The sequence below is a fragment of the Mobula hypostoma genome, chromosome 2 (genome assembly GCF_963921235.1).
Source record: "Mobula hypostoma chromosome 2, sMobHyp1.1, whole genome shotgun sequence".
Lineage (NCBI taxonomy): Eukaryota > Metazoa > Chordata > Chondrichthyes > Myliobatiformes > Myliobatidae > Mobula > Mobula hypostoma.
Window position 1 is genome coordinate 242,574,099 of NC_086098.1, and position 22,909 is coordinate 242,597,007.

General features: G+C 52.0%; 1 protein-coding gene across 1 annotated transcript in view; it reads left to right on the top strand.

Moving 5' to 3' along the window:
• Positions 1 to 1,742: 1,742 nt before the first annotated feature.
• LOC134343000 (potassium/sodium hyperpolarization-activated cyclic nucleotide-gated channel 3-like) overlaps positions 1,743 to 22,909 on the top strand; it is a 78,694-nt gene continuing 57,527 nt past the window's right edge. The window contains exons 1-2 of the mRNA XM_063041786.1: positions 1,743 to 2,195; positions 22,280 to 22,709. Of these exons, the coding sequence (XP_062897856.1) occupies positions 1,777 to 2,195; positions 22,280 to 22,709 (849 nt within the window). The 5' untranslated portion in view covers positions 1,743 to 1,776. The remainder of the gene's footprint in view (positions 2,196 to 22,279; positions 22,710 to 22,909) is intronic.

A 22,909-nucleotide genomic window follows, 5' to 3' on the forward strand; every position in this document is an offset into this window, starting at 1 on the left:
ATGACATGGTCTCCGTAGTTCATATTCCTGTGTGGCTGCATGTTTCTCCTGAGAGTATCCTTACCCCTAGGTGTTAGTGACTCAGTCTAAGCATCTGTCAGTGGGAGCACACCCACTTCTGTATGTGTCTGTGTGAATGTGTGTGTGTGTGTGTGTGTGTGTGTCTGTGAGTGTGTGTGCCTGTGTCTGTGTGAGTGTGTGTGTGTATGAATGTATGTGTATGTGTGTGAGTGTGTGAGTGAGTGTGTGTGTGTGTGTGTGTGTGAGAGAGTATGGATGTGTGTGTGTGTGTGTGTGTGTGAGAGAGAGTATGGATGTGTGTGTGTGTGTGTGTCTGTGTCTGTGTGAGTGTGTGAGAGAGAGAGTATGGATGTGTGTGTGTGTGTGTGTGTGTGTGTGTCTGTGTCTGTGTGAGTGTGTGAGAGAGAGAGTATGGATGTGTGTGTGTGTGTGTGTGTGTGTGTGTCTGTGTGTGTCTGTGTCTGTGTGAGTGTGTGAGAGAGAGAGTATGGATGTGTGTGTGTGTGTGTGTGTGTGTGTGTGAGAGAGAGAGAGTATGGATGTGTGAATGTGTGTGTGTGTGTGTGTGTGTGTGTGTGTGTGTGTCTGTGTGAGTGACACAGTATGGATGTGTGTGTGTGGAGGTGCTTATCTCCCTGATCTTTTTTTTACCCTCTCCTCATCTCTCTCAGTTCCTTTCCCATCTTTCTTCTACCCTCTCCCTCCTTTACTTAATTCCCTCCTTCCCTCTTCTCCTTCATTTTCTCCCTACCTCTCATCCTCCCTTTATCTCCCAACTCTTCCTGTCTGACCTTACTGGGATCTCTCCCTTCCCCCCTTTTCATACCTCGCCCTGCCATCCCTCCATCTCTCTCCCTCCATCATTCCTCCCTCTCCCTATATTTGTTCACCTGTCTCTTCTCTCCTCCATTCCCTACTCTCCCTCCTTTTCTTCCGACTTCATCCCTCTCCCTCTCCCTCCGCCTTTGCGTTTCTTGCCCGCTCTCTCCCTCTCCCTCCTCCCTCTCTCCCTCTCGTCTCTTGCAGTGAGCAGCTTCGACGCGGGTGGGCGACAGTCTGGCGCGGCTGCCTGCCTGCTCTGCTGTTGCACGGAGCGGGGCGCGGGCTGTGCGCAGCCTCTGCCCGGGCCGCGGAGGCTGGGAGTGCGGCGCTCCGCCGGTCGCTGTCCAGGTGCTGAAATCTTGTCGCGGCCGCTGCAGCAGCCCTGCCCGGCCGGCGCCGTGTGGTGGGCCAGCTCCCCAACATGCCTCGGAGAGCCCCCAGCCCGGCTGACGAGCCCGGCCCGGACTCCCGGGCAACCCAAGGCAGAGCTTGGATAGGTCTGGTTTAATCGCAGCAGAAAGGACACAGGAGTGGGGGTTAAGGAGAGGGAAGGACACAGAGGAAGAGAGGGACAGAGAGCGCGGAGGGGACTGAAGGAGGGAGGAAGGAGAGGGGGAAGGACAGAGAGAAGGAGAAGGAGGGAGAGGGAGGAGGAAGGGAAGGACAGTAAGGGAGGAAGAGAGAGAGGGGTCAGAAGGAGAGAGAAGGGAGAGGGGGAAGGACAGCGAGGGAAGGAAAGAGGAAAAGGAGGAACGACAGAGAGGGAGGTGGGAGAGAGGAAAAAAGGGGAGGGAGGAAGCCGAGAGGGAGGGAGGGAAAAGGATAGAGGAATAGAGTAAGGAGGGCGAAAGAGAGAGGGGGAAAGGGGGAAAGGGAAAGGAGACAGGAGGGAAAAAACGCGGGAGGGAGGAAGCAGGGGTTGTGTCTGCAGTGATGGAGCGAGGGGGCAGCGGGCAGGAAGAGGCCTCCCGGAGGGGCAGCAGCAGGGGAAGGGGCAGCGGGAGCTCCGCGGGTAGGACTCCCCCGAGTCGGACCCCTCCGGGGTGGGAGATGGAAGAGAAGTCGGCGGGAGGTACTAACGCCCCGGCCCCGGCCCCTGCTCCTGCCCCTGCCCTCGGGCCGGGCCGCGGTAGCGTACGGAGGGTCGGCGGCTCTCCCGAGCGGCCCCGGGCCGGCGAGGCCGACCCTGGCCTGGGATCGAGCTTCATGCAGCGGCAACTGGGCTCTCTGCTCCAGCCTGGGGTCAACAAGTTCTCCCTCCGCATGTTCGGCAGCCATAAGGCGGTGGAGATGGAGCAGCAGAGGGTACAGTCTGCGGGAGGCTGGGTGATCCACCCCTACAGCGATTTCAGGTAAAAGAGTGGGGTGGGCGGAGGGCTGGACTCCACAGTGACCCTAGCTATAGAGGAGCGGAGGGATTTAGACCCACAGTGATCCGGGATAGAGGAGACGACGAGTAGGGAAAGCGCGTAGACCCTGGGGTAAAGGGAAGGAATCCTGGATCCCATACCGACGCTGGGAGGGAGAGGGGGTGGACCCACGGTCATACTGGGTAGAGGAGCTTGGACCCTTGGATAGGGAGTTGGGAGGGGACAGGAGAGCACATGGACTGATAGTGACCCCCGGGGTGGTGGGGGATGGGGGAAGGAAAAGAGGTGGTCCCTCAGTGACCCGGGCAGACTCCGAGCCGGGCAGATCCTGGGGTGAGGGCGAATGGGAGAGGGATGGGACCTACAGGGTGCCTGGGTGGATTCTGTAATGACCTTGGGTATAAGGAGGTGGGGACAGAGTGAAGGTGAAGCCATTGTGTTGCTCAGTAAAGGCAGGGAGGGAATGGTTAGACCCCATTGTGACCCTGGGTAAAGGAGAGAGAGGGGCTGAGAGAGACAGTAATCCAAGTAAAGAGGGGCTAGATGGGGGAGTAGAAAGAGAGCTAGACCCTGAGGGGTGGGTTGGAAGGAGTTAGATCCCATTGTAACCTCTGCTAAAGGATGGAGAGGGGGGGAGAGAGGGACAGAAAGAGGGAGGGGGAGTCGTGGACTATGCCATGGTCCCGAGTAAAGGAAGGAGGTCAAAGGGGGAGAAATGGATGGACCCCTGGTTAAAGGGGATGGAGAGAAAGGGAGGAGGAAATGACCCCCAGGTACAGGGTGGGATCCCTTAATGTCCATAGGTAGTGGGGAGGGGGTAGGTGACAGGAAAGGGTTGGAAGATGGGGTGGGTCGATGGGTAAGGGGAGAGAGAGAGAGAGCTGATCATCTCTGCAGTGACCGCAGATAAACTGTGTGAGAGAGAGGAACCGAAGAGGGGAGGGTATGACTACCCTCACAGCTAGGTGGCAGAGAAGGGGAGAGCAATGGCTACCACAGGTAAAAGCGATGGAGGCATTGTGACGGAGGGAGAGTGGGTGAGGAAGGAGATGGTGTAGGGTGAGTGAGGGAGCGTGAGGAAGGACACTAGATGACCCACACCACTGTGCAGGAGTAGGAGGGAGGGGATAGGTTTGGAAGGAAGACAAAGAGGAGGTGAATGTCATAGAACCCAGTACAGGCCGATTGGCCCACCATGATACTAATTTCAATGACATTAGCACTGGCACTTGGTTTAGATCCCTCCATTCCCTGCCTGATCATGTCTTTGCCTCAATGCCTTTTTTAAACATTGCTGTTGTATTGCTGGCTCTTCACCTCTGGAATGACCTCACGTGGCTGCATTAGAGGGGCTGGAGACAGCAGTATGTGGAAGGGGGGAAGGGGGGGAAAATAGGAAAGAGGGAACGGGGGGCAGGAGGCCTGGTATGTGTGGCAGGCCAATGTCATGCAATTGAGTCGAATGAGGGTTGGCATGAGCGTGAATGCCAGACTGAAGGTGTAAGGTTATTTCTTGGCTTGCTTCTGCATGAGAGACTCAGAGTATGAGAGAGACAGACAGACAGACTGTGGAATGAGTGCATGTGTGCTTGTTTGTGAGACTCTATGTGTCAGATTGTTCAAGTTTAATAAACATTCAATATAGCCAAACGAAACAACATTTCTCCAGGGCCAAGGAGTAAAACACATTACCAACAGCACACAGCACAATTAGTACATGAGGTTATGATATGGCTGTGTGTGTGTGTGTGTGTGCACACGTGTGCACCTAAGGCAGGATATGGGAATCATCACAATCATGCCTGAGTCTGCTGGAAAGAGTGAGGCCTGGTCACTTGTCTCTGAGTGCAGGCGTGTCAGAGCGGTGTTGGGAAGTGTTTATGCGTGCTTGGCTTGTGTGCATCATGGCCTCCTTAAGCAGCTGCAGTTTGTATGGGGAAGATGCTGCTGTTGGGGAGAGAGTTCCGGAATTTAGACTCTGTGTCAATGAAGGAACAGTTGACACGATCCCAAAAACACAAGGATTCTGCAGATGCTGTAAATCCAGAGCAACACACACAAAATGCTGGAGGATTTCAACAGGTCAGGCAGCTTTTATGGAAATGAATGAACAGTCAACATTTTGGGCTGAGGCCCTTCATCGACATTATTCCAAGTCAGGATGGTGAGTGGCTTGTAAGACAGTCTACAAATAGTCCTGATGAAGCATTTCAGCCCAAAACAGGACTGATTATTCTTCTCTACAGATGTTGTCTGACCTGATGAGCTCCTCCAGCATTGTGTGTGTGTGTGTGTGTGTTGCTGTGGATTTCCAGCATCTGCAAACACTCTTGTGTCTACAAATGGTGGTGTTCCTCAAGGCTGTTGCCCTTACCCTGCTTAGCAGTAGAGGCCACAGGTTCTGTTAGAGCATTCTGAGCCAGTAACCACAGTGCATTTTGTAGATGGTGCACACTGCAGCCCCTGTGTGGTGAGCTTGCAGGCTGAGTCGGTGGTAAAGAAAGTGATTGCAATGTTAGCAGCCATTTCAAGGGGACCTCAACATAAAAGCAAGAATGTACTGCTGAAACTTTTTCCAGAGGTAGTCAGATGGCCTTTGGAATATTGTGAGCAATTTTGGGCCCTGTATCTCAGGAAGGAGAGGGTTCAGAGGAAGTTCACAAGAGTGATCCCAGACATGCAAGGGTTAACATAGGAGGAGCGTTTGATGTCTCTGGGCCTGTGCTCAATGGGAGTTTAGAAAGGTGAGGTGAGATCTCATTGAAACGTACACGATGCCGAAAGGCCTGATGTAGACTAGACACGGAGAGGATGTTTCCATCGGCGGGAGAGTCTCGGCTCCGAGAACATTGCCAAAGTGAAGGGCGTCCCTTTAAAGCAGAGATGAGGAGGAATTTCTTCAGCCAGAGGGTTGTGAATCTGTGGAATTTGTTGTCACAGACGGCTGTGGAGGCCAAACCTTTATAATAATAACATTTATAGAACATTTTTCACACCGACAATGTAGTTCAAAGTGCTTTTCAAGGGGATAAAAGTACAAACATGAAAATAAAAGACAAAAAGATGTTGGTTTAAAGCAAAGTTAAATAAATGGGGCTGAGCTGATATTGAATAGTGTCAATTGAGTGTGCATCCCTTATAGTTTTAGGTACTGAGTGTAATGCAGAGATTGATCGGTTTGAGATTGGTAGGGGTAAAGGGTTATGGATAGAAGGCAGGAAAATGGGATTGAAAGGAAGACATCTATGGGTGAATAGTGCAGCAGACTTGGTGACCCGAATGGCCTATTTCTGCTTCTATACTTCTTGGTCTGCGAGGAATATGACCCAAAGAAAAACTCTCAATCCCACACTCATTAATACTGATGGTTTGTAGAGACAAAGAGTGAGACTCTATAAATTAAATATTCATCTGTGTTAAGTATTACTTAGATTAATTAGGAGTAGTTTCACGTTACACGTTTAGAGTCAGACAGCTCTGTACATGGCTGCATTTCACTGCTTGCTGTCTGCTCCCCAGTGCACAGGAGGTTTAGCAGGGAACCGTGCACAGGAGGTTTAGCAGGGAACCGTGCACAGGAACTCTATACACAACACAGTTTAATTGTCGCAGTGGCTCTTGTACATTGGTAATTGGTTCTCAGGGGTTCCTGACGTACAGGAACACACTGGCAGATGTCCTGGGATTTCACCCGAGTTGACTGGTCATAGCCAGTTGGCAGGTCAGTCAGCTGCCCTTGGGTGCGTGACAGGTGTAACTGCGTGATCCCTCCGCGGTTCACCCTGCGATAAACAGGCTCTGAGGCTTGTGCGAATGCTGACAGTGACAGGTGATGTCAGGGCTCCTGACATCTGCTGGAGGCTGTGACGTGCAGCCGTTGGCTTGTGTGTGGCAGATTGTTGGGCAAGGAGTGGATGGAGTGTGTGTGTGGGGGGGGATGGTGGTGTGTGTATTCACACTGGTTGTGAGGGTGATACTATATGTGAGGAGAGAGAGAAGGGAAGAAAGAGAGAAAGGGAGATGAGGGAGGGGGAGAGAGGAAGAGCAAGAGAGGGGGAAGGAGAGAGGGAGGGAAATAAGGGGAAGGCAGACGGAGTGAGAGAGTGAGGAGAGGGGGAAGGAAAGAGGGAAAGGGAGAGAGGAGAGTGAAAAGGAAACAAGGAGGGAGAGGGAGCGTGGAAGAGAAGAGGTGGGAGGAAAGGGGGGAGAGTAGGTTAGAAACCGAGAGGAGAAGGAGAGAGAGGCAGACAGGGAGAATGTTAGAGAGAGAGTGGGGAAAGAGCAAGAAGGAAAGGGGGAGTGTGTGGGTGAGGGAAATGCTATAGAAGTCAAAATCACTGAGGAAGGGGACTGTGGGGGTAGGGTGACTGTGGGGAGGGACTGTAGGGGGTAGGGTGACTGTGGGGAGGGACAGTAGGGGGTAGGGTGACCGTGGGGAGGGTCTGTAGGGGGTGGGGTGACCGTGGGGAGGGACTGTAGGGGGTAGGGTGACTGTGGGGAGGGATGTGGGGGTAGGGTGACCGTGGGGAGGGACTGTAGGGGGTAAGGTGACCGTGGGGAGGGTCTGTGGGGGTAGGGTGACCATGGGGAGGGTCCGTAGGGGGTAGGGTGACCGTGGGGAGGGTCTGTGGGGGGTAGGGTGACTGTGGGGAGGGTCCGTAGGGGGTGGGGTGACCGTGTGGAGGGACAGTAGGGGGTAGGGTGAACGTGGGGAAGGTCTGTGGGGGAGGAGGAGAGCAGTCGAGGGGAGTCCGTGAGTTAAGTTCTTCGGGGAGGGACCACAAGTACGTCTGAGACTGATTGGAAGTGCACGGCCGAAACTGAGTGTGAGACGAAGGTGAGGAAGTGTGAGAATGAGTGTGAACAAGGATGTGCGAGGGCAGGGGTGGGGTGAAGGTCATACCGGTGAGAGTGCAGGGGCAGGGTTGTGAGAGAGTTTCAGTGAGATTGGGATGAGAGTACAAACATGTACGGGTGAGGTCATGAAACTGAGTGTGGCATTGCGGACCAAAAGGTTGAGTAACTTCTAAACGGTGGGAGACTGGGCAGTGGTGGTGCTGAGATGGACCCAATGGTTCCTGTGCACTAAATCAAGATTAGCGTTATTAAGATTAGATTTATTTGTCATATGCACACCGGAACTTTGGAACAGCCAGTGAGGTGAGGCATTTGCTTCAATGACCAGCACAGTGCCAGGATTTTGCTGAGGGCGGCCCGCGAGTATTGCTACGCCTCTGGTGTCAACGTAGCGTGCTCACAGCTTACTAACCCTCACCTGCGTGAAGGTGGGAGGAAACCAGAGCACCCGGAGGAAACCCATGCGGTCACTGGGAGAGCGTACAGACTCCTTACGAGCACTTGAATCCCGATCTGCGATGGCTGGTGCTGTAAAACGTTGTGCTAACCACCGCCACCCGGTAAAGACGGGTCACTAGAAACGGAAGTGATTTGGGAGGAAGCAGACATTCCTTGCTCCAGTTATGGAGACTCCCACCAGAGTACACAGGGAATATTAGGGACTGCTGTGGGTCCCTGCCGAAGGAGGATAATTTCGGGGTAGAGGAGTGCCACGGAGGTTTGCCAGGTTTTGCTCAGCAGGCCAGACAGCATCTGTTACTTACGTACTGCCCATTCTGTCACTGGTATTTAGGGCAGCAATGAAGTCCTCAGACTCTGTCTGTCCTTGGCCACTCGGATGTAGAAGGATTCTTCATCGCTGTTTCTGTAACAGTTTTGTTTGACCAGTCAGGGTTGTTAGCCCTGAGCTGAACCCCCAAACCTGGAGGACCGAAGGACCACTCTTAGTCTGGCCTCTACCCTTTGACCTGTTCGGCCCATGGGTGACCCGACCAAGAGCCAAAGCACAAAGTCCTGACTCCAGCCAACATCAACCTACAGGCCAGATATACTGCAGATGTAGCCTAAGTCCACGAGCATTGTGGCGTGGAGATTGATGGTGCAGCAGTCTCTCTAGTCCTGAAGAAGGATTTTAGCCTGTTTATTCCCCTCGACAGACGCTGCACCTCCGAGCGGACCACAACCCTATCGTAGGGTTTGGGGGCTGGCGTGCTGTTTGCTGTTGTGTGCTGGGGCAGCAGGCTGAGGGTAGCAGACACCAACAGAATGAAGAAACCCATTCGTGAGGCCAGTGATGTTGTGGGGATGGAACTGGACTCTCTGATGGTGGTGTCTGAAAAGAGGATGCTGTCCAAGTTACATGCCATCTTGGACAATGTCTCCCATCCACTACATAATGTACTGGTTGGGCACAGGAGTACATTCAGCCAGAGACTCATTCCACTGAGATGCAACACAGAGCGTCATAGGAAGTCATTCCTGCCTGTGGCCATCAAACTTTACAACTCCTCCTTTGGAGGGACAGATACCCTGAGCCAATAGGCTGGTCCTGGACTTATTTCCTGGCATAATTTACATATTACTATTTAATTATTTATGGTTTTATTACTATTTAATTATTTATGGTGCAATTGTAACAAAAACCAATTTCCCCCGGAATCAATAACGTATGACTATGACTCAATGACCCGGAGAGTTATGTCGGCTGGAGTCAGGGCCTTGTGCTTTGGCTCTTGGTCAGGTCACCCATGGCAAACAGGTCAAAGGGTAGAGGTCAGACTAAGAGTGGTCTACCAGTCCTCCAGGTTTGGGGGTTCAGCTCAGGCTAACAGACCCGACTGGCCAAACAAAACTCTTGTGGAAACAGCAATGAAGCATCATTGCCCCTTGGCCCCAGTGGGACACTGTTTTATTCGGCTGTACTGATGAATACAGTTGAACAAGTAACCTTGACGTGAGAGGAGGAGAACGGAATAAGAAGGTGGGTGGGGGGGAGGAGTACACACTGGCAGGTGATTGGTGGGTGGGGAGGGGGAATGAAGTAAGAAGCTGGGAGGGGATAGGTGGAAAAGGTAAAGGGCTGAAGAAGGAGGAATCTGATAGGAGAAAATGGTGGACCTTGGGAGAAAGGACAGGAGGAGGGGAACCAGGGGGCAGGCGAGGAGAAGGGAGGGTAAAAGGGGATACAGAATGGGGAATGGAAAAAGGAGAAGAGGAGAGGGCAGAAATTACTGGAAGTTAGAGAAAATAGATTAGGCCTACATGTCTGAGATGAGAAGAACTGAGAGAAACTATATTTATAGTATAATAAAGGACACAAACAGGTCCTTCAGCCCACTAAGTCTATACTGACCCTCAAGCACCTATCCACATTAATCATATTTTAAACTCCCCACACCTCCATCAGCTCCTCCCCAGATTCCAACTCTTACCAAGACACTGGGGGGCAATTTACAGTGGCCAATTAACCCAGTACTGCCCCCTTACAGAGTGACCCTCCTTCAGTACCACTCCACACAGTGTGTCCCTCCCTCTGTTCTGCCCCTCCCAGTTTTAGTCTCCCTTAGTACCGCCTCTCCTACAGGGTGACTCTCCCTCAGCACTACCCCTCCCATAGAGAAACCTCAGCACTCCCTTACATTACCCGTCCCACGTAAAACCCCAGCACTTCCTGAGTATTACCCCCCCAGAGTGAAACCCCAGTACCCCCTCGGCATTACCCCTCCCACATGAAACCCCAGTACCCCCTCAGCATTACCGCCCACAGTGAAACCCCAGTATCCCCTCAGCATTACCCCTCCCAGTGAAACCCCAGTACCCCCTCAGCATTACCCCCCACAGTGAAACCCCAGTACTCCCTCAGCATTACCCCCCACAGTGAAACCCCAGTACCCTCTCAGCATTACCCCCCCACAGTGAAACCCCAGTACCCCCTAGGCATTACCCCCCCCCACAGTGAAACCCCAGTACTCCCACAGTGAAACCCCAGTACTCCCTCGGCATTACCCCCCCATAGTGAAACCCCAGTACCCCCTCGGTATTACCCCTCCCACAGTGAAACCCCAGTACCCCCTCAGCATTACCCCCCCGCAGTGAAAGCACAGTACCCCCTCGGCATTACCCCCCACAGTGAAACCCCAGTACCCCCTCGGCATTACCTCCCACAGTGAAACCCCAGTACCCCCTCAGCATTACCCCCCCACAGTGAAACCCCAGTACCCCCTCAGCATTACCCCCCACAGTGAAACCCCAGTACCCCCTCGATATTACCCCTCCCACAGTGAAACCCCAGTACCCCTTCAGCATTACCCCTCCCACAGTGAAACCCCAGTACCCCCTCAGCATTACCCCCCACACTGAAACCCCAGTACCCCCTCGGCATTACCCCCCTCACAGTGAAACCCCAGTACCCCTTCGGCATTACCCCCCCCACAGTGGAACCCCAGTACTCCCACAGTGAAACCCCAGTACCCCCTCGGTATTACCCCTCCCACAGTGAAACCCCAGTACCCCCTCAGCATTACCCCTCCCAGTGAAACCCCAGTACCCCCTCAGCATTACCCCCCACAGTGATACCCCAGTACCCCCTCAGCATTACCCCTCCCACAGTGAAACCTCAGTACCCTCTCAGCATTACCCCCCCACAGTGAAACCCCAGTACCCCCTCGGCATTACCCCCCCCACAGTGAAACCCCAGTACCCCCTCGGTATTACCCCTCCCACAGTGAAACCCCAGTACCCCCTCAGCATTACCCCCCCACAGTGAAACCACAGTACCCCCTCGGCATTACCCCCCACAGTGAAACCCCAGTACCCCCTCAGCATTACCCCCCCCACAGTGAAACCCCAGTACCCCCTCAGCATTACCCCCCACAGTGAAACCCCAGTACCCCCTCAGCATTACCCCCCCACAGTGAAACCCCAGTACCCCCTCAGCATTACCCCCCACAGTGAAACCCCAGTACCCCCTCAGCATTACCCCCCCACAGTGAAACCCCAGTACCCCCTCGACATTACCCTCCCCACAGTGAAAGCCCAGTACCCCCTCGGCATTACCCTCCCCACAGTGAAACCCCAGTACCCCCTCAGCATTACCTCCCCCCACAGTGAAACCCCAGTACCCCGTTGGTATTACCCCTCCCACAGTGAAACCCCAGTACCCCCTCGGCATTACCCTCCCCACAGTGAAACCCCAGTACCCCCTCAGCATTACACCCCACAGTGAAACCCCAGTACCCCCTCAGCATTACCTCCCCCCACAGTGAAACCCCAGTACCCCCTCAGCATTACCCCCCCACAGTGAAACCCCAGTACCCCCTCGACATTACCCTCCCCACAGTGAAAGCCCAGTACCCCCTCGGCATTACCCTCCCCACAGTGAAACCCCAGTACCCCCTCAGCATTACCTCCCCCCACAGTGAAACCCCAGTACCCCGTTGGTATTACCCCTCCCACAGTGAAACCCCAGTACCCCCTCGGCATTACCCTCCCCACAGTGAAACCCCAGTACCCCCTCAGCATTACACCCCACAGTGAAACCCCAGTACCCCCTCGGCATTACCCCTCCCACAGTGAAACCCCCGTACCCCTCAGTATTACCCCCCCCCACAGTGAAACCCCAGTACCCCGTCAGCATTACCTCCCCCCACAGTGAAACCCCAGTACCCCCTCGGCATTACCCCTCCCACAGTGAAACCCCAGTACCCCCTCAGCATTACCCCCCCACAGTGAAACCCCAGTACCCCCTCAGCATTACCCCCCACAGTGAAACCCCAGTACCCCCTCAGCATTACCCCTCCCAGTGAAACCCCAGTACCCCCTGAGCATTACCCCCACAGTGAAACCCCAGTACCCCCTCGGCATTACCCCCCCCACAGTAAAACCCCAGTACTCCCACAGTGAAACCCCAGTACTCCCTCGGCATTACCCCCCCCATAGTGAAACCACAGTACCCCCTCGGCATTACCCCCCCCCCACAGTGAAACCCCAGTACCCCCTCGGCATTACCTCCCACAGTGAAACCCCAGTACCCCCTCGGCATTACCCCTCCCACAGTGAAACCCCAGTACCCCCTCGGCATTACCTCCCACAGTGAAACCCCAGTATCCCCTCGGCATTACCCCTCCCACAGTGAAACCCCAGTACCCCCTCAGCATTACCCCCCACAGTGAAACCCCAGTATCCCCTCAGCATTACCCCTCGCAGTGAAACCCCAGTACCCCCTCAGCATTACCTCCCACAGTGAAACCCCAGTACCCCCTCGGCATTACCCCTCCCACAGTGAAACCCCAGTACCCCTTCAGTATTACCCCCCCCACAGTGAAACCCCAGTACCCTGTCAGCATTACCTCCCCCCACAGTGAAACCCCAGTACCCCCTCGGCATTACCCCTCCCACAGTGAAACCCCAGTACCCCCTCAGCATTACCCCCCCCACAGTGAAACCCCAGTATCCCCTCAGCATTACCCCCCACAGTGAAACCCCAGTACTCCCTCAGCATTACCCCCCACAGTGAAACCCCAGTACCCTCTCAGCATTACCCCCCACAGTGAAACCCCAGTACCCCCTCGGCATTACCCCCCCCACAGTGAAACCCCAGTACTCCCTCGGCATTACCCCCCCACAGTGAAACCACAGTACCCCCTTGGTATTACCCCTCCCACAGTGAAACCCCAGTACCCCCTCAGCATTACCCCCCCACAGTGAAACCCCAGTACCCCCTCAGCATTACCCCCCCACAGTGAAACCCCAGTTCCCCCTCGGTATTACCCCTCCCACAGTGAAACCCCAGTACCCCCTCAGCATTACCCCTCCCACAGTGAAACCCCAGTACCCCCTCAGCATTACCTCCCACAGTGAAACCCCAGTACCCCCTCAGCATTACCCCCCCACAGTGAAACCCCAGTACCCCCTCAGCATTACCCCCCCCACAGTGAAACCCCAGTACCCCCTCGGTATTACCCCTCCCACAGTGAAACCCCAGTACCCCCTCAGCATTACCCCTCCCACAGTGAAACCCCAGTACCCCCTCAGCATTACCCCCCACAGTGAAACCCCAGTACTCCCTCAGCATTACCCCCCACAGTGAAACCCCAGTACCCCCTCGGCATTCCCCCCCCACAGTGAAACCCCAGTACCCCCTCAGCATTACCCCCCCACAGTGAAACCCCAGTACCCCCTCAGCATTACCCCCCCACAGTGAAACCCCAGTACCCCCTCGGTATTACCCCTCCCACAGTGAAACCCCAGTACCCCCTCAGCATTACTCCTCCCACAGTGAAACCCCAGTACCCCCTCAGCATTACCTCCCACAGTGAAACCCCAGTACCCCCTCAGCATTACCCCCCCACAGTGAAACCCCAGTACCCCCTCAGCATTACCCCCCCACAGTGAAACCCCAGTACCCCCTCGGTATTACCCCTCCCACAGTGAAACCCCAGTACCCCCTCAGCATTACCCCTCCCACAGTGAAACCCCAGTACCCCCTCAGCATTACCCCTCCCACAGTGAAACCCCAGTACCCCCTCAGCATTACCCCTCCCACAGTGAATCCCCAGTACCCCCTCGGCATTACCCCCCCACAGTGCAACCCCAGTACCCCTTTGGCATTACCCCCCCCCACAGTGGAACCCCAGTACTCCCACAGTGAAACCCCAGTACCCCCTCGGTATTACCCCTCCCACAGTGAAACCCCAGTACCCCCTCAGCATTACCCCCCACAGTGAAACCCCAGTACCCCCTCAGCATTACCCCTCCCACAGTGAAACCCCAGTACCCCCTCAGCATTACCCCCCCACAGTGAAACCCCAGTACCCCCTCAGCATTACCCCCCCACAGTGAAACCCCAGTACCCCCTCAGCATTACCCCCCACAGTGAAACCCCAGTACCCCCTCAGCATTACCCCCCACAGTGAAACCTCAGTACCCCCTCAGCATTACCCCTCCCACAGTGAAACCCCAGTACCCCCTCAGCATTACCCCCCCACAGTGAAACCCCAGTACCCCCTCAGCATTACCCCCCCACAGTGAAAACCCAGTACCCCCTCAGCATTACCCCCCCACAGTGAAACCCCAGTACCCCCTCAGCATTACCCCCCACAGTGAAACCCCAGTACCCCCTCAGCATTACCCCTCCCACAGTGAAACCCCAGTACCCCTCAGTATTACCCCCCCACAGTGAAACCCCAGTACCCCCTCAGCATTACCCCCCACAGTGAAACCCCAGTACCCCCTCAGCATTACCCCTCCCACAGTGAAACCCCAGTACCCCCTCAGCATTACCCCCCCACAGTGAAACCCCAGTACCCCCTCAGCATTACCCCCCACAGTGAAACCCCAGTACCCCCTCAGCATTACCCCTCCCACAGTGAAACCACAGTACCCCCTCAGCATTACCCCCCCACAGTGAAACCACAGTACTGCCCCTCCTACAGTGACAGAGCCTCCCAGCAGAGACGGCGGGTTGTGTCCCAAGTTTAACTGTATTTCTGTAGACATCTAAGTGTGTGCAGCCTTTCCAAGACAAGGTTAATTAGCCGGTATTGATTGGGGTAAGCAATACCTAGCGTGTGAGATATCCTAACACGGTGCGCCTGCCTTTGGGATTATCTCATGCCATGCTGTCCATCCGCATCCCCCCCCCCCACCCCACATACCCAACAGCTCCAGCCAGCATTATAAATCGTCTCAGTTTAATGTGCCACCTTTCACAGGGATGGGATCCTCCTCTTCCTCTCCCTGGGGAACAGGTCTCCCCCTTCTCCCAGCGGGTGAACCTTCACCCCACCCATATAGAGAGGCTTGTCTCTGCCCCTCCATCCTGTTCCCCAGAAACCGTGGTGTGGGCCGGGGGTGGGGGGTGTAGGGTTCCCATCCCTGATTCTGGAGAACAGACCAAAACTCCCATTGAGCTCTTGCCTAAGGGTGCAAAATAGCATCTGCTTACACTCGCAGTCAATCTGCTACGCACAGTTAGTGCTTGTGTGTACCAGTGACTGAAGAGGTCAGCGCGTAAATTTGTGTGCTTGTGTTTGTTGGTGACACTACCTTTATTTTTCAATGTACACGATTGTCATTTGCTTCAAATCAAATCAGTGAGGACTGTGCTGGGGCAGCCCGCAAGTGCCGCCAACCTAGCATGTCCACCACTCACTAACCTTAACCTAGCATGCTCGCCACTCACTAACCTTAACCTCGCATGCCCGCCACTCACTAACCTTAACCATATGTCTTTGGACAGTGGGAGGAAACCAGAGCACCCGGAGGAAACCCACGCAGTCATGGGGAAAATGTACAAACTCCTCGGAGGCAGCAGCGGGAATTGTCCCCTGATCAGTGTTTGCTGGCACTGTCACAGCGTTACGCTAACCACTATGTTACCGTGCCCATAAGACACGGAGGCAGAATTAGGCCATTCAGCCCATCAAGTCTGCTCCATCATTTGATCATGGCTGATTTATTTTCCCTCTCAAACCCATTCTCCTGCCTTCTCCCCGTAACCTTTGACACCTGTCAACCTTCACTTTAAATATACCCAATGACTTACCCTTCACCGCCGTCTCCCGGTGTGTCCACATATCTCTCTGTGTATCCTTGTCCCTGGGAATTAATCACTCAGTCTGTATACCTGTCAGTGGGAGAACACCTCGCGCGCGTATGTGTGCATGTCTGTACCTGTACACTCGAGTCATCTGTGAATTCATGTGTTTCCACATTCTTGCTGTACTTGGTCGTGATAAAGCACGCGCATGTGTATAATGTATGTGAGAGAGTGTCCCAGTGACTCAGGAAGTGGTCATGTTGAAAGCGAGAATACCTGCTGGAAATTTGAAATAAAAATGGAAAATGCGGGGTAAACCTCAGGTCAGGCAGCATCCGCGGAGAAAGAGTCCCAGGAATCAAGGAACTGGGAAAAAGAGACTTTCAATAGGGGAGGAGGTTGGGGGTGCAAGACAGAGGAAATAGTTGTGACAGGGCAAGACCTAATGGGTTAGTGAGAAGTGCCTCTCATTAACAACACACACAAAATGCTGGAGGAACTCAGCAGGTCAGGCAGCATCTATGGAAATGAATAAACAGTCAACATTTTGGGCCGAGACCATTCTTCAGGACTGAAGGCTGATAAGACCCCGGGACCTGATGGTCTGCATCCCAAGGAGGTGGCTTTAGAAATCGTGGACGCATTGGTAATCATTTTCCAATGTTCTATAGATTCAGGATCAGCTCCTGTGGATTGGAGGGTGGCTAATGTTGTCCCACTTTTCAAGAAAGGAGGGAGAGAGAAAACAGGGAATTATAGACCGGTTAGCCTGACGTTGGTGGTGGGAAAGGTGCTGGAGTCAATTATAAAAGATGAAATTATGATACATTTAGATGGCGGTAACAGGATAGGTGCGAGTCAGCATGGATTTATGAAGGGGAAATCGTGCTTGACTAATCTTCTGGAATTTTTTGAGGATGTAACTATGAAAACGGACAAAGGAGAGCCAGTGGATGTAGTGTACCTGGACTTTCAGAAAGCCTTTGATAAAGTCCCACATAGGAGATTAGTGGGCAAAATTAGGGCACATGGTATTGGGGGCAGAGTACTGACATGGATTGAAAATTGGCTGGTTGACAGGAAACAAAGAGTAGCGATTAACAGGTCCCTTTCGGAATGGCAGGCGGTGACCAGTGGGGTACCGCAGGGTTCAGTGCTGGGACCGCAGCTGTTTACAATATATATTAATGATTTAGATGAAGGGATTAAAAATAACATTAGCAAATTTGCAGATGACACAAAGCTGGGTGGCAGTGTGAAATGTGAGGATGATGTTATGAGGATGCAGGGTGACTTGGACAGGCTGGGTGAGTGGGCAGATGCAGTTTAATGTGGATAAATGTGAGGTTATCCACTTTGGTGGTAAGAACGGGAAGGCAGATTATTATCTAAATGGAGTCAAGTTAGGAAAAGGGGAAGTACAACGAGATCTAGGTGTTCTTGTACATCCGTCACTGAAAGCAAGCATGCAAGTACAGCAGGCAGTGAAGAAAGCTAATGGCATGCTGGCCTTCATAACAAGGGGAATTGAGTATAGAAACATAGAAAATAGGAAAATAGGTGCAGGAGTAGGCCATTCGGCCCTTCGAGCCTGCACCGCCATTTATTATGATCATGGCTGATCATCCAACTCAGAACCCCGCCCCAGCCTTCTCTCCATACCCCCTGACCCCCGTAGCCACAAGGGCCATATCTAACTCTCTCTTAAATATAGCCAATGAACTGGCCTCAACAGTTTCCTGTGGCAGAGAATTCCACAGATTCACCACTCTCTGTGTGAAGAAGTTTTTCCTAATCTCGGTCCTAAAAGGCTTCCCCTCTATCCTCAAACTGTGACCCCTCGTTCTGGACTTCCCCAACATCGGGAACAATCTTCCTGCATCTAGCCTGTCCAATCCCTTTAGGATCTTATACGTTTCAATCAGATCCCCCCTCAATCTTCTAAATTCCAATGAGTACAAGCCCAGTTCATCCAGTCTTTCTTCATATGAAAGTCCTGCCATCCCAGGAATCAATCTGGTGAACCTTCTTTGTACTCCCTCTATGGCAAAGATGTCTTTCCTCAGAATAGGGGACCAAAACTGCACACAATACTCCAGGTGTGGTCTCACCAAGGCCTTGTACAACTGCAGTAGTACCTCCCTGCTCCTGTACTCGAATCCTCTCGCTATAAATGCCAGCATACCATTCGCCTTTTTCACCGCCTGCTGTACCTGCATGCCCACTTTCAATGACTGGTGTATAATGACACCCAGGTCTCGTTGCACCTCCCCTTTTCCTAATCGGCCACCATTCAGATAATAATCTGTTTTCCTATTTTTGCCACCAAAGTGGATAACTTCACATTTATCCACATTAAATTGCATCTGCCATGAGTTTGCCCACTCACCCAACCTATCCAAGTCACCCTGCATCCTCTTAGCATCCTCCTCACTGCTAACACTGCCGCCCAGCTTCATGTCATCCGCAAACTTGGAGATGCTGCATTTAATTCCCTCATCCAAGTCATTAATATATATTGTAAACAACTGGGGTCCCAGCACTGAGCCTTGCGGTACCCCACTAGTCACCGCCTGCCATTCTGAAAAGGTCCCGTTTATTCCCACTCTTTGCTTCCTGTCTGCTAACCAATTCTCCACCCACACCAATACCTTACCCCCAATACCGTGTGCTTTAAGTTTGCACACTAATCTCCTGTGTGGGACCTTGTCAAAAGCCTTTTGAAAATCCAAATATACCACATCCACTGGTTCTCCCCTATCCACTCTACTAGTTACATCCTCAAAAAATTCTATGAGATTCGTCAGACATGATTTTCCTTTCACAAATCCATGCTGACTTTGTCCGATCATTTCTCCACTTTCCAAATGTGCTGTTATCACATCCTTGATAACTGACTCCAGCAGTTTCCCCACCACCGACGTTAGGCTAACCGGTCTATAATTCCCCGGTTTCTCTCTCCCTCCTTTTTTAAAAATTGGGGTTACATTAGCCACCCTCCAATCCTCAGGAACTAGTCCAGAATCTAACGAGTTTTGAAAAATTATCACTAATGCATCCACTATTTCTTGGGCTACTTCCTTAAGCACTCTAGGATGCAGACCATCTGGCCCTGGGGATTTATCTGCCTTCAATCCCTTCAATTTACCTAACACCACTTCCCTACTAACATGTATTTCACTCAGTTCCTCCATCTCACTGGACCCTCTGTCCCTTACTATTATAGGATAGTATAGGAGCAAAGAGGTCCTTCTGCAGCTGTACAGGGCCCTGGTGAGACCACACCTGGAGTTCTGTGTGCAGTTTTGGTCTCCAAATTTGAGGAAGGACATTCTTGCTCGAGGGAGTACAGCGTAGGTTCGCAAGGTTAATTCCCGGGATGGCGGGACTGTCACATGTTGGAGCGACTGGGCTTGTATACACTGGAATTTAGAAGGCTGAGAGGGGATCTTATTGAAACATATAAGATTATTAAGGGATTGGACACGCTGGAGGCAGGAAGCATGTTCCCACTGATAGGTGATTCCAGAACCAGAGGCCACAGTTTAAGAATAAGGGGTAGGCCATTTAGAATGGAGTTGAGGAAAAACTTTTTCACCCAGAGAGTGGTGGATATATGGAATGCTCTGCCCCAGAAGGCTGTGGAGGTGAAGTCTCTGGATGTTTTCAAGAAAGAGATGAATAGAGCTCTTAAAGATAGCAGAATCAAAGGTTATGGGGATAAGGCAGGAACTGGATACTGATTGTGGATGATCAGCCATGATCACAGTGAATGGCGGTGCTGGCTCGAAGGGCCGAATGGCCTACTCCTGCACCTATTGTCTATTGTCTTTTGAGTGGGGGGGGAAGGCGACAGAATAAAAAGATGGGAGGGGAGAGGAAAGAGACTGGCTAGAAGGCGATAGGTGAAGTCAGGTGTGTGGGACAGGTAAAGGGCTAGAAAGGAAGGAATCTGATGGGGGAAGAGAGTGGACCATAGGAGAAAGAGGAGGAGGATGGGACCCAGGGGGAGGTGATAGGTAAGTGAGAAAAGATACAGGACCAGGGCAGGGAATAGATGAAGAGGGGAGGGGGGCGGGGATTTTTTCTTACTGGAAGGAAAAATCGATATTCATGCCATCAGGTTGGAAGCTAACAGGACAGAATCTAAGCAGTTCTCAATAACCCATCTGGTCTTGCCCTGTCACAGCTATATCCTCTTTGTTGCCCACCCTCTCCCACCTCTGTTAATGCCTCTTTGTTAATTCTAGCCAACCATGAGGCTGTGGGATTTGTCCAGTGAGGTAGACGATATGGATAGAACAAAAAGTAATGACAGGCAGAAACGGCCACTTCTGATACAGTCAGAAGGACAGCCAAAGTTACCAGAAGCTGGAGAGGTTGGTTTGGGGTCTCTGGAAGGCTGCATTGTGCCGAGTCAGAAGACATGGTGTGGAACCACAAGCTCTCGTTGGGTCGCGTGTGACGTGCTTGCCTTTCTGTAGTCGAGGCACCGAGATGAGGGAAGTTACAATGCAGCTATGGGATCTAAAGCTCTGGTCAGGCCTCATCTCAACCTTGGTCGCCCGATTATAGGAAGGAATGTGGAGAATGTGGAGAGGGTTCACCAGGAATGGAGAGCAGCTGCCACAAGGAGAGGTTGGATGGAATAGAGCATAGGACACCACAGCTTAGGAACAGGCAATTCGGCCCGCCACGTTGTGCTGAGTAAATTAGTAATTAGACGTTTACTCTGCTCTTTGCGGCTCTGAGGCTAAGGATGTGAGCTCCACGACAATTTTGCCCCGCTCTGTGATGAACTGAGGCTGAGGCTACAGGCCAGCTCTGGCTGCTCCCAGCTTCTTTTTCACGGACTCACCTTCATTCTGAATGCTGTTGCTTGCTTTTATTGTTTGCATAATTTGTGTGTGTTTTTTCCTTGCTGCACTCTTTGGTCTTTTTCCTAAAGGGTTCTTTCTGGGTTTCTTGTTTTGTGGCTGCCTGTGAGCAGACAAGTCTCTAGGTTGTATAATTTATACATAGTTTGATGATAAACATACTTTGAACTTTTAATTAGTAATCAAATGTCTACTCAATATCATTCCCTGCACAATTCATGTTCCTATCTAAGAGTCTTTTGAACGCCCCTATCGTATTCTTCTACATTATCATCCTTGGCAGTTCTAGGTGCCCACAACCCAGTGTAAAAAAAAACTTGCCCCAACATATCTTCCTTCAACTTAGTGATAACCAGTGATATTAAACATAATTCTGATTCTGAATCTGGCTCTTGTACTTAATATGAGCACCGGTGCCTCACAAGACTGTGTACTCAGCTCCCTGCTGTACTCACTGTACACCCATGATTGTGTAGCCAAGTTTCCATTAAACTCGATATATAAGTTTGCTGATGACACAACAATTGTCGGCTGTATCTCGGGTAATGATGAGTTTGAGTACAGAGAGGAAATTAAGAACCTGGTGGCATGGTGCGAAGACAATAACCTATCCCTCAATGTCAGCAAGACGAAGGAATTGGTTGTTGACTTCAGAAGGAGTAGCAGACCGCACGACCCAATTTACATCGGTGGTGTGCAAGTGGAACAGGTCAAAAACTTTAAGTTCCTCGGGGTCAGTATCACAAATGACCTGACTTGGTCCAACCAAGCAGAGTCCACTGCCAAGAAGGCCCACCAGCGCCTTCACTTCCTGAGAAAACTAAAGAAATTTGGCCTGTCCCCTAAAACCCTCACTAATTTTTATAGATGCACCGTAGAAAGCATTCTTCTAGGGTGCATCACAACCTGGTACGGAAGTTGTCCTGTCCAAGACCGAACAAGCTGTAGAAGATTGTGAACACGGCGCAGCACATCACACAAACCAATATTCTGTCCGTGGACTCACTTTACACCGCACGCTGTCGGAGCAGTGCTGCCAGGATAATCAAGGAGACGACCCACCCAGCCAACACACTTTTCGTCCCTCTTCCCTCTGGGAGAAGGCTCAGGAGCTTGAAGACTCGTACGGCCAGATTCGGGAACAGCTTCTTTCCAACTGTGATAAGACTGCTGAACGGATCCTGACCCGGATCTGGGCCGTACCCTCCAAATATCTGGACCTGCCTCTCGGTTTTTTTGCACTACCTTACTTTCCATTTTTCTATTTTCTATTTATGATTTATAATTTAAATTTTTAATATTTACTAATTTTTACTATTTTTAATATTTAATATTTGTAATCCAGGGAGTGTGAAGCGCAGAATCAGATATCGCTGTGATGATTGTACGTTCTAGTATCAATTGTTTTGGCGACGATAAAGTATAAAGTATAATTCTGGACTAATAAAGGCGAGGGTGCCAGATGCCTCCTTAACCACCCTATCAACGTCTGTAGCCACTTTCAGAATGACGGACTTGGACCCCAGGATCCTTCAGCTGCTCAACACTGTTAAACGCCTTGCAATTAATGGTGAACTGTCTCTTTAGTTTTGGGGCAATAGGGTTTTCTCTGGGGCGGTGGCTGGTGAGGGGAGGCATGATAGATGTTTGAAAAATCATGAAAGGTATAGGTAGATTTAGACAGCTGGTATCTTTTCCCTGGCATCAATATGTCTAATACCAGAAGGTGGGAAATGGGAAATTCAAAGGCCATATGCTTACTGTCACTTAACATCAAATGCTTGTTCCGGCAGGTTTTACTGGGATCTTGCCATGCTGCTGCTAATGGTGGGGAACCTGATCATCCTGCCGGTGGGAATCACCTTCTTCAAAGATGAGAACACCCCTCCCTGGATTGTCTTCAACGTGGTGTCAGACACCTTCTTCCTCATTGACCTGGTGCTGAACTTCAGGACGGGCATCGTGGTGGAGGACAACACGGAGATCATCCTGGACCCTCACACCATCAAGATGAAGTATCTAAAGAGCTGGTTCTTGGTGGACTTTGTCTCCTCCATCCCTGTCGACTACGTCTTCCTCATCGTGGACCTGGAGACGAGGGTGGACTCTGAGGTTTACAAGACAGCCAGGGCACTGAGGATCGTGAGATTCGCCAAGATCCTCAGCTTACTCCGGCTCCTGCGCCTGTCCCGTCTAATACGATACATACACCAGTGGGAGGAGGTAAACATCTGGGCTCAGCAAGCTTGGAACAGGCTGGCTGGCTGGCTGGTCCTCTGAAACTCTCCTCTCCCTGCAAGAATCTGTAACTTAATCCCTCACTCCTTCCCCTTCCCAATTCCCAGAAAGTTCCCCTGATCTTCTCTCCCCACCCCAATACCTCCCTTTTTGATTTCACTGCCTCTCTGGATCGCTTCTCATCG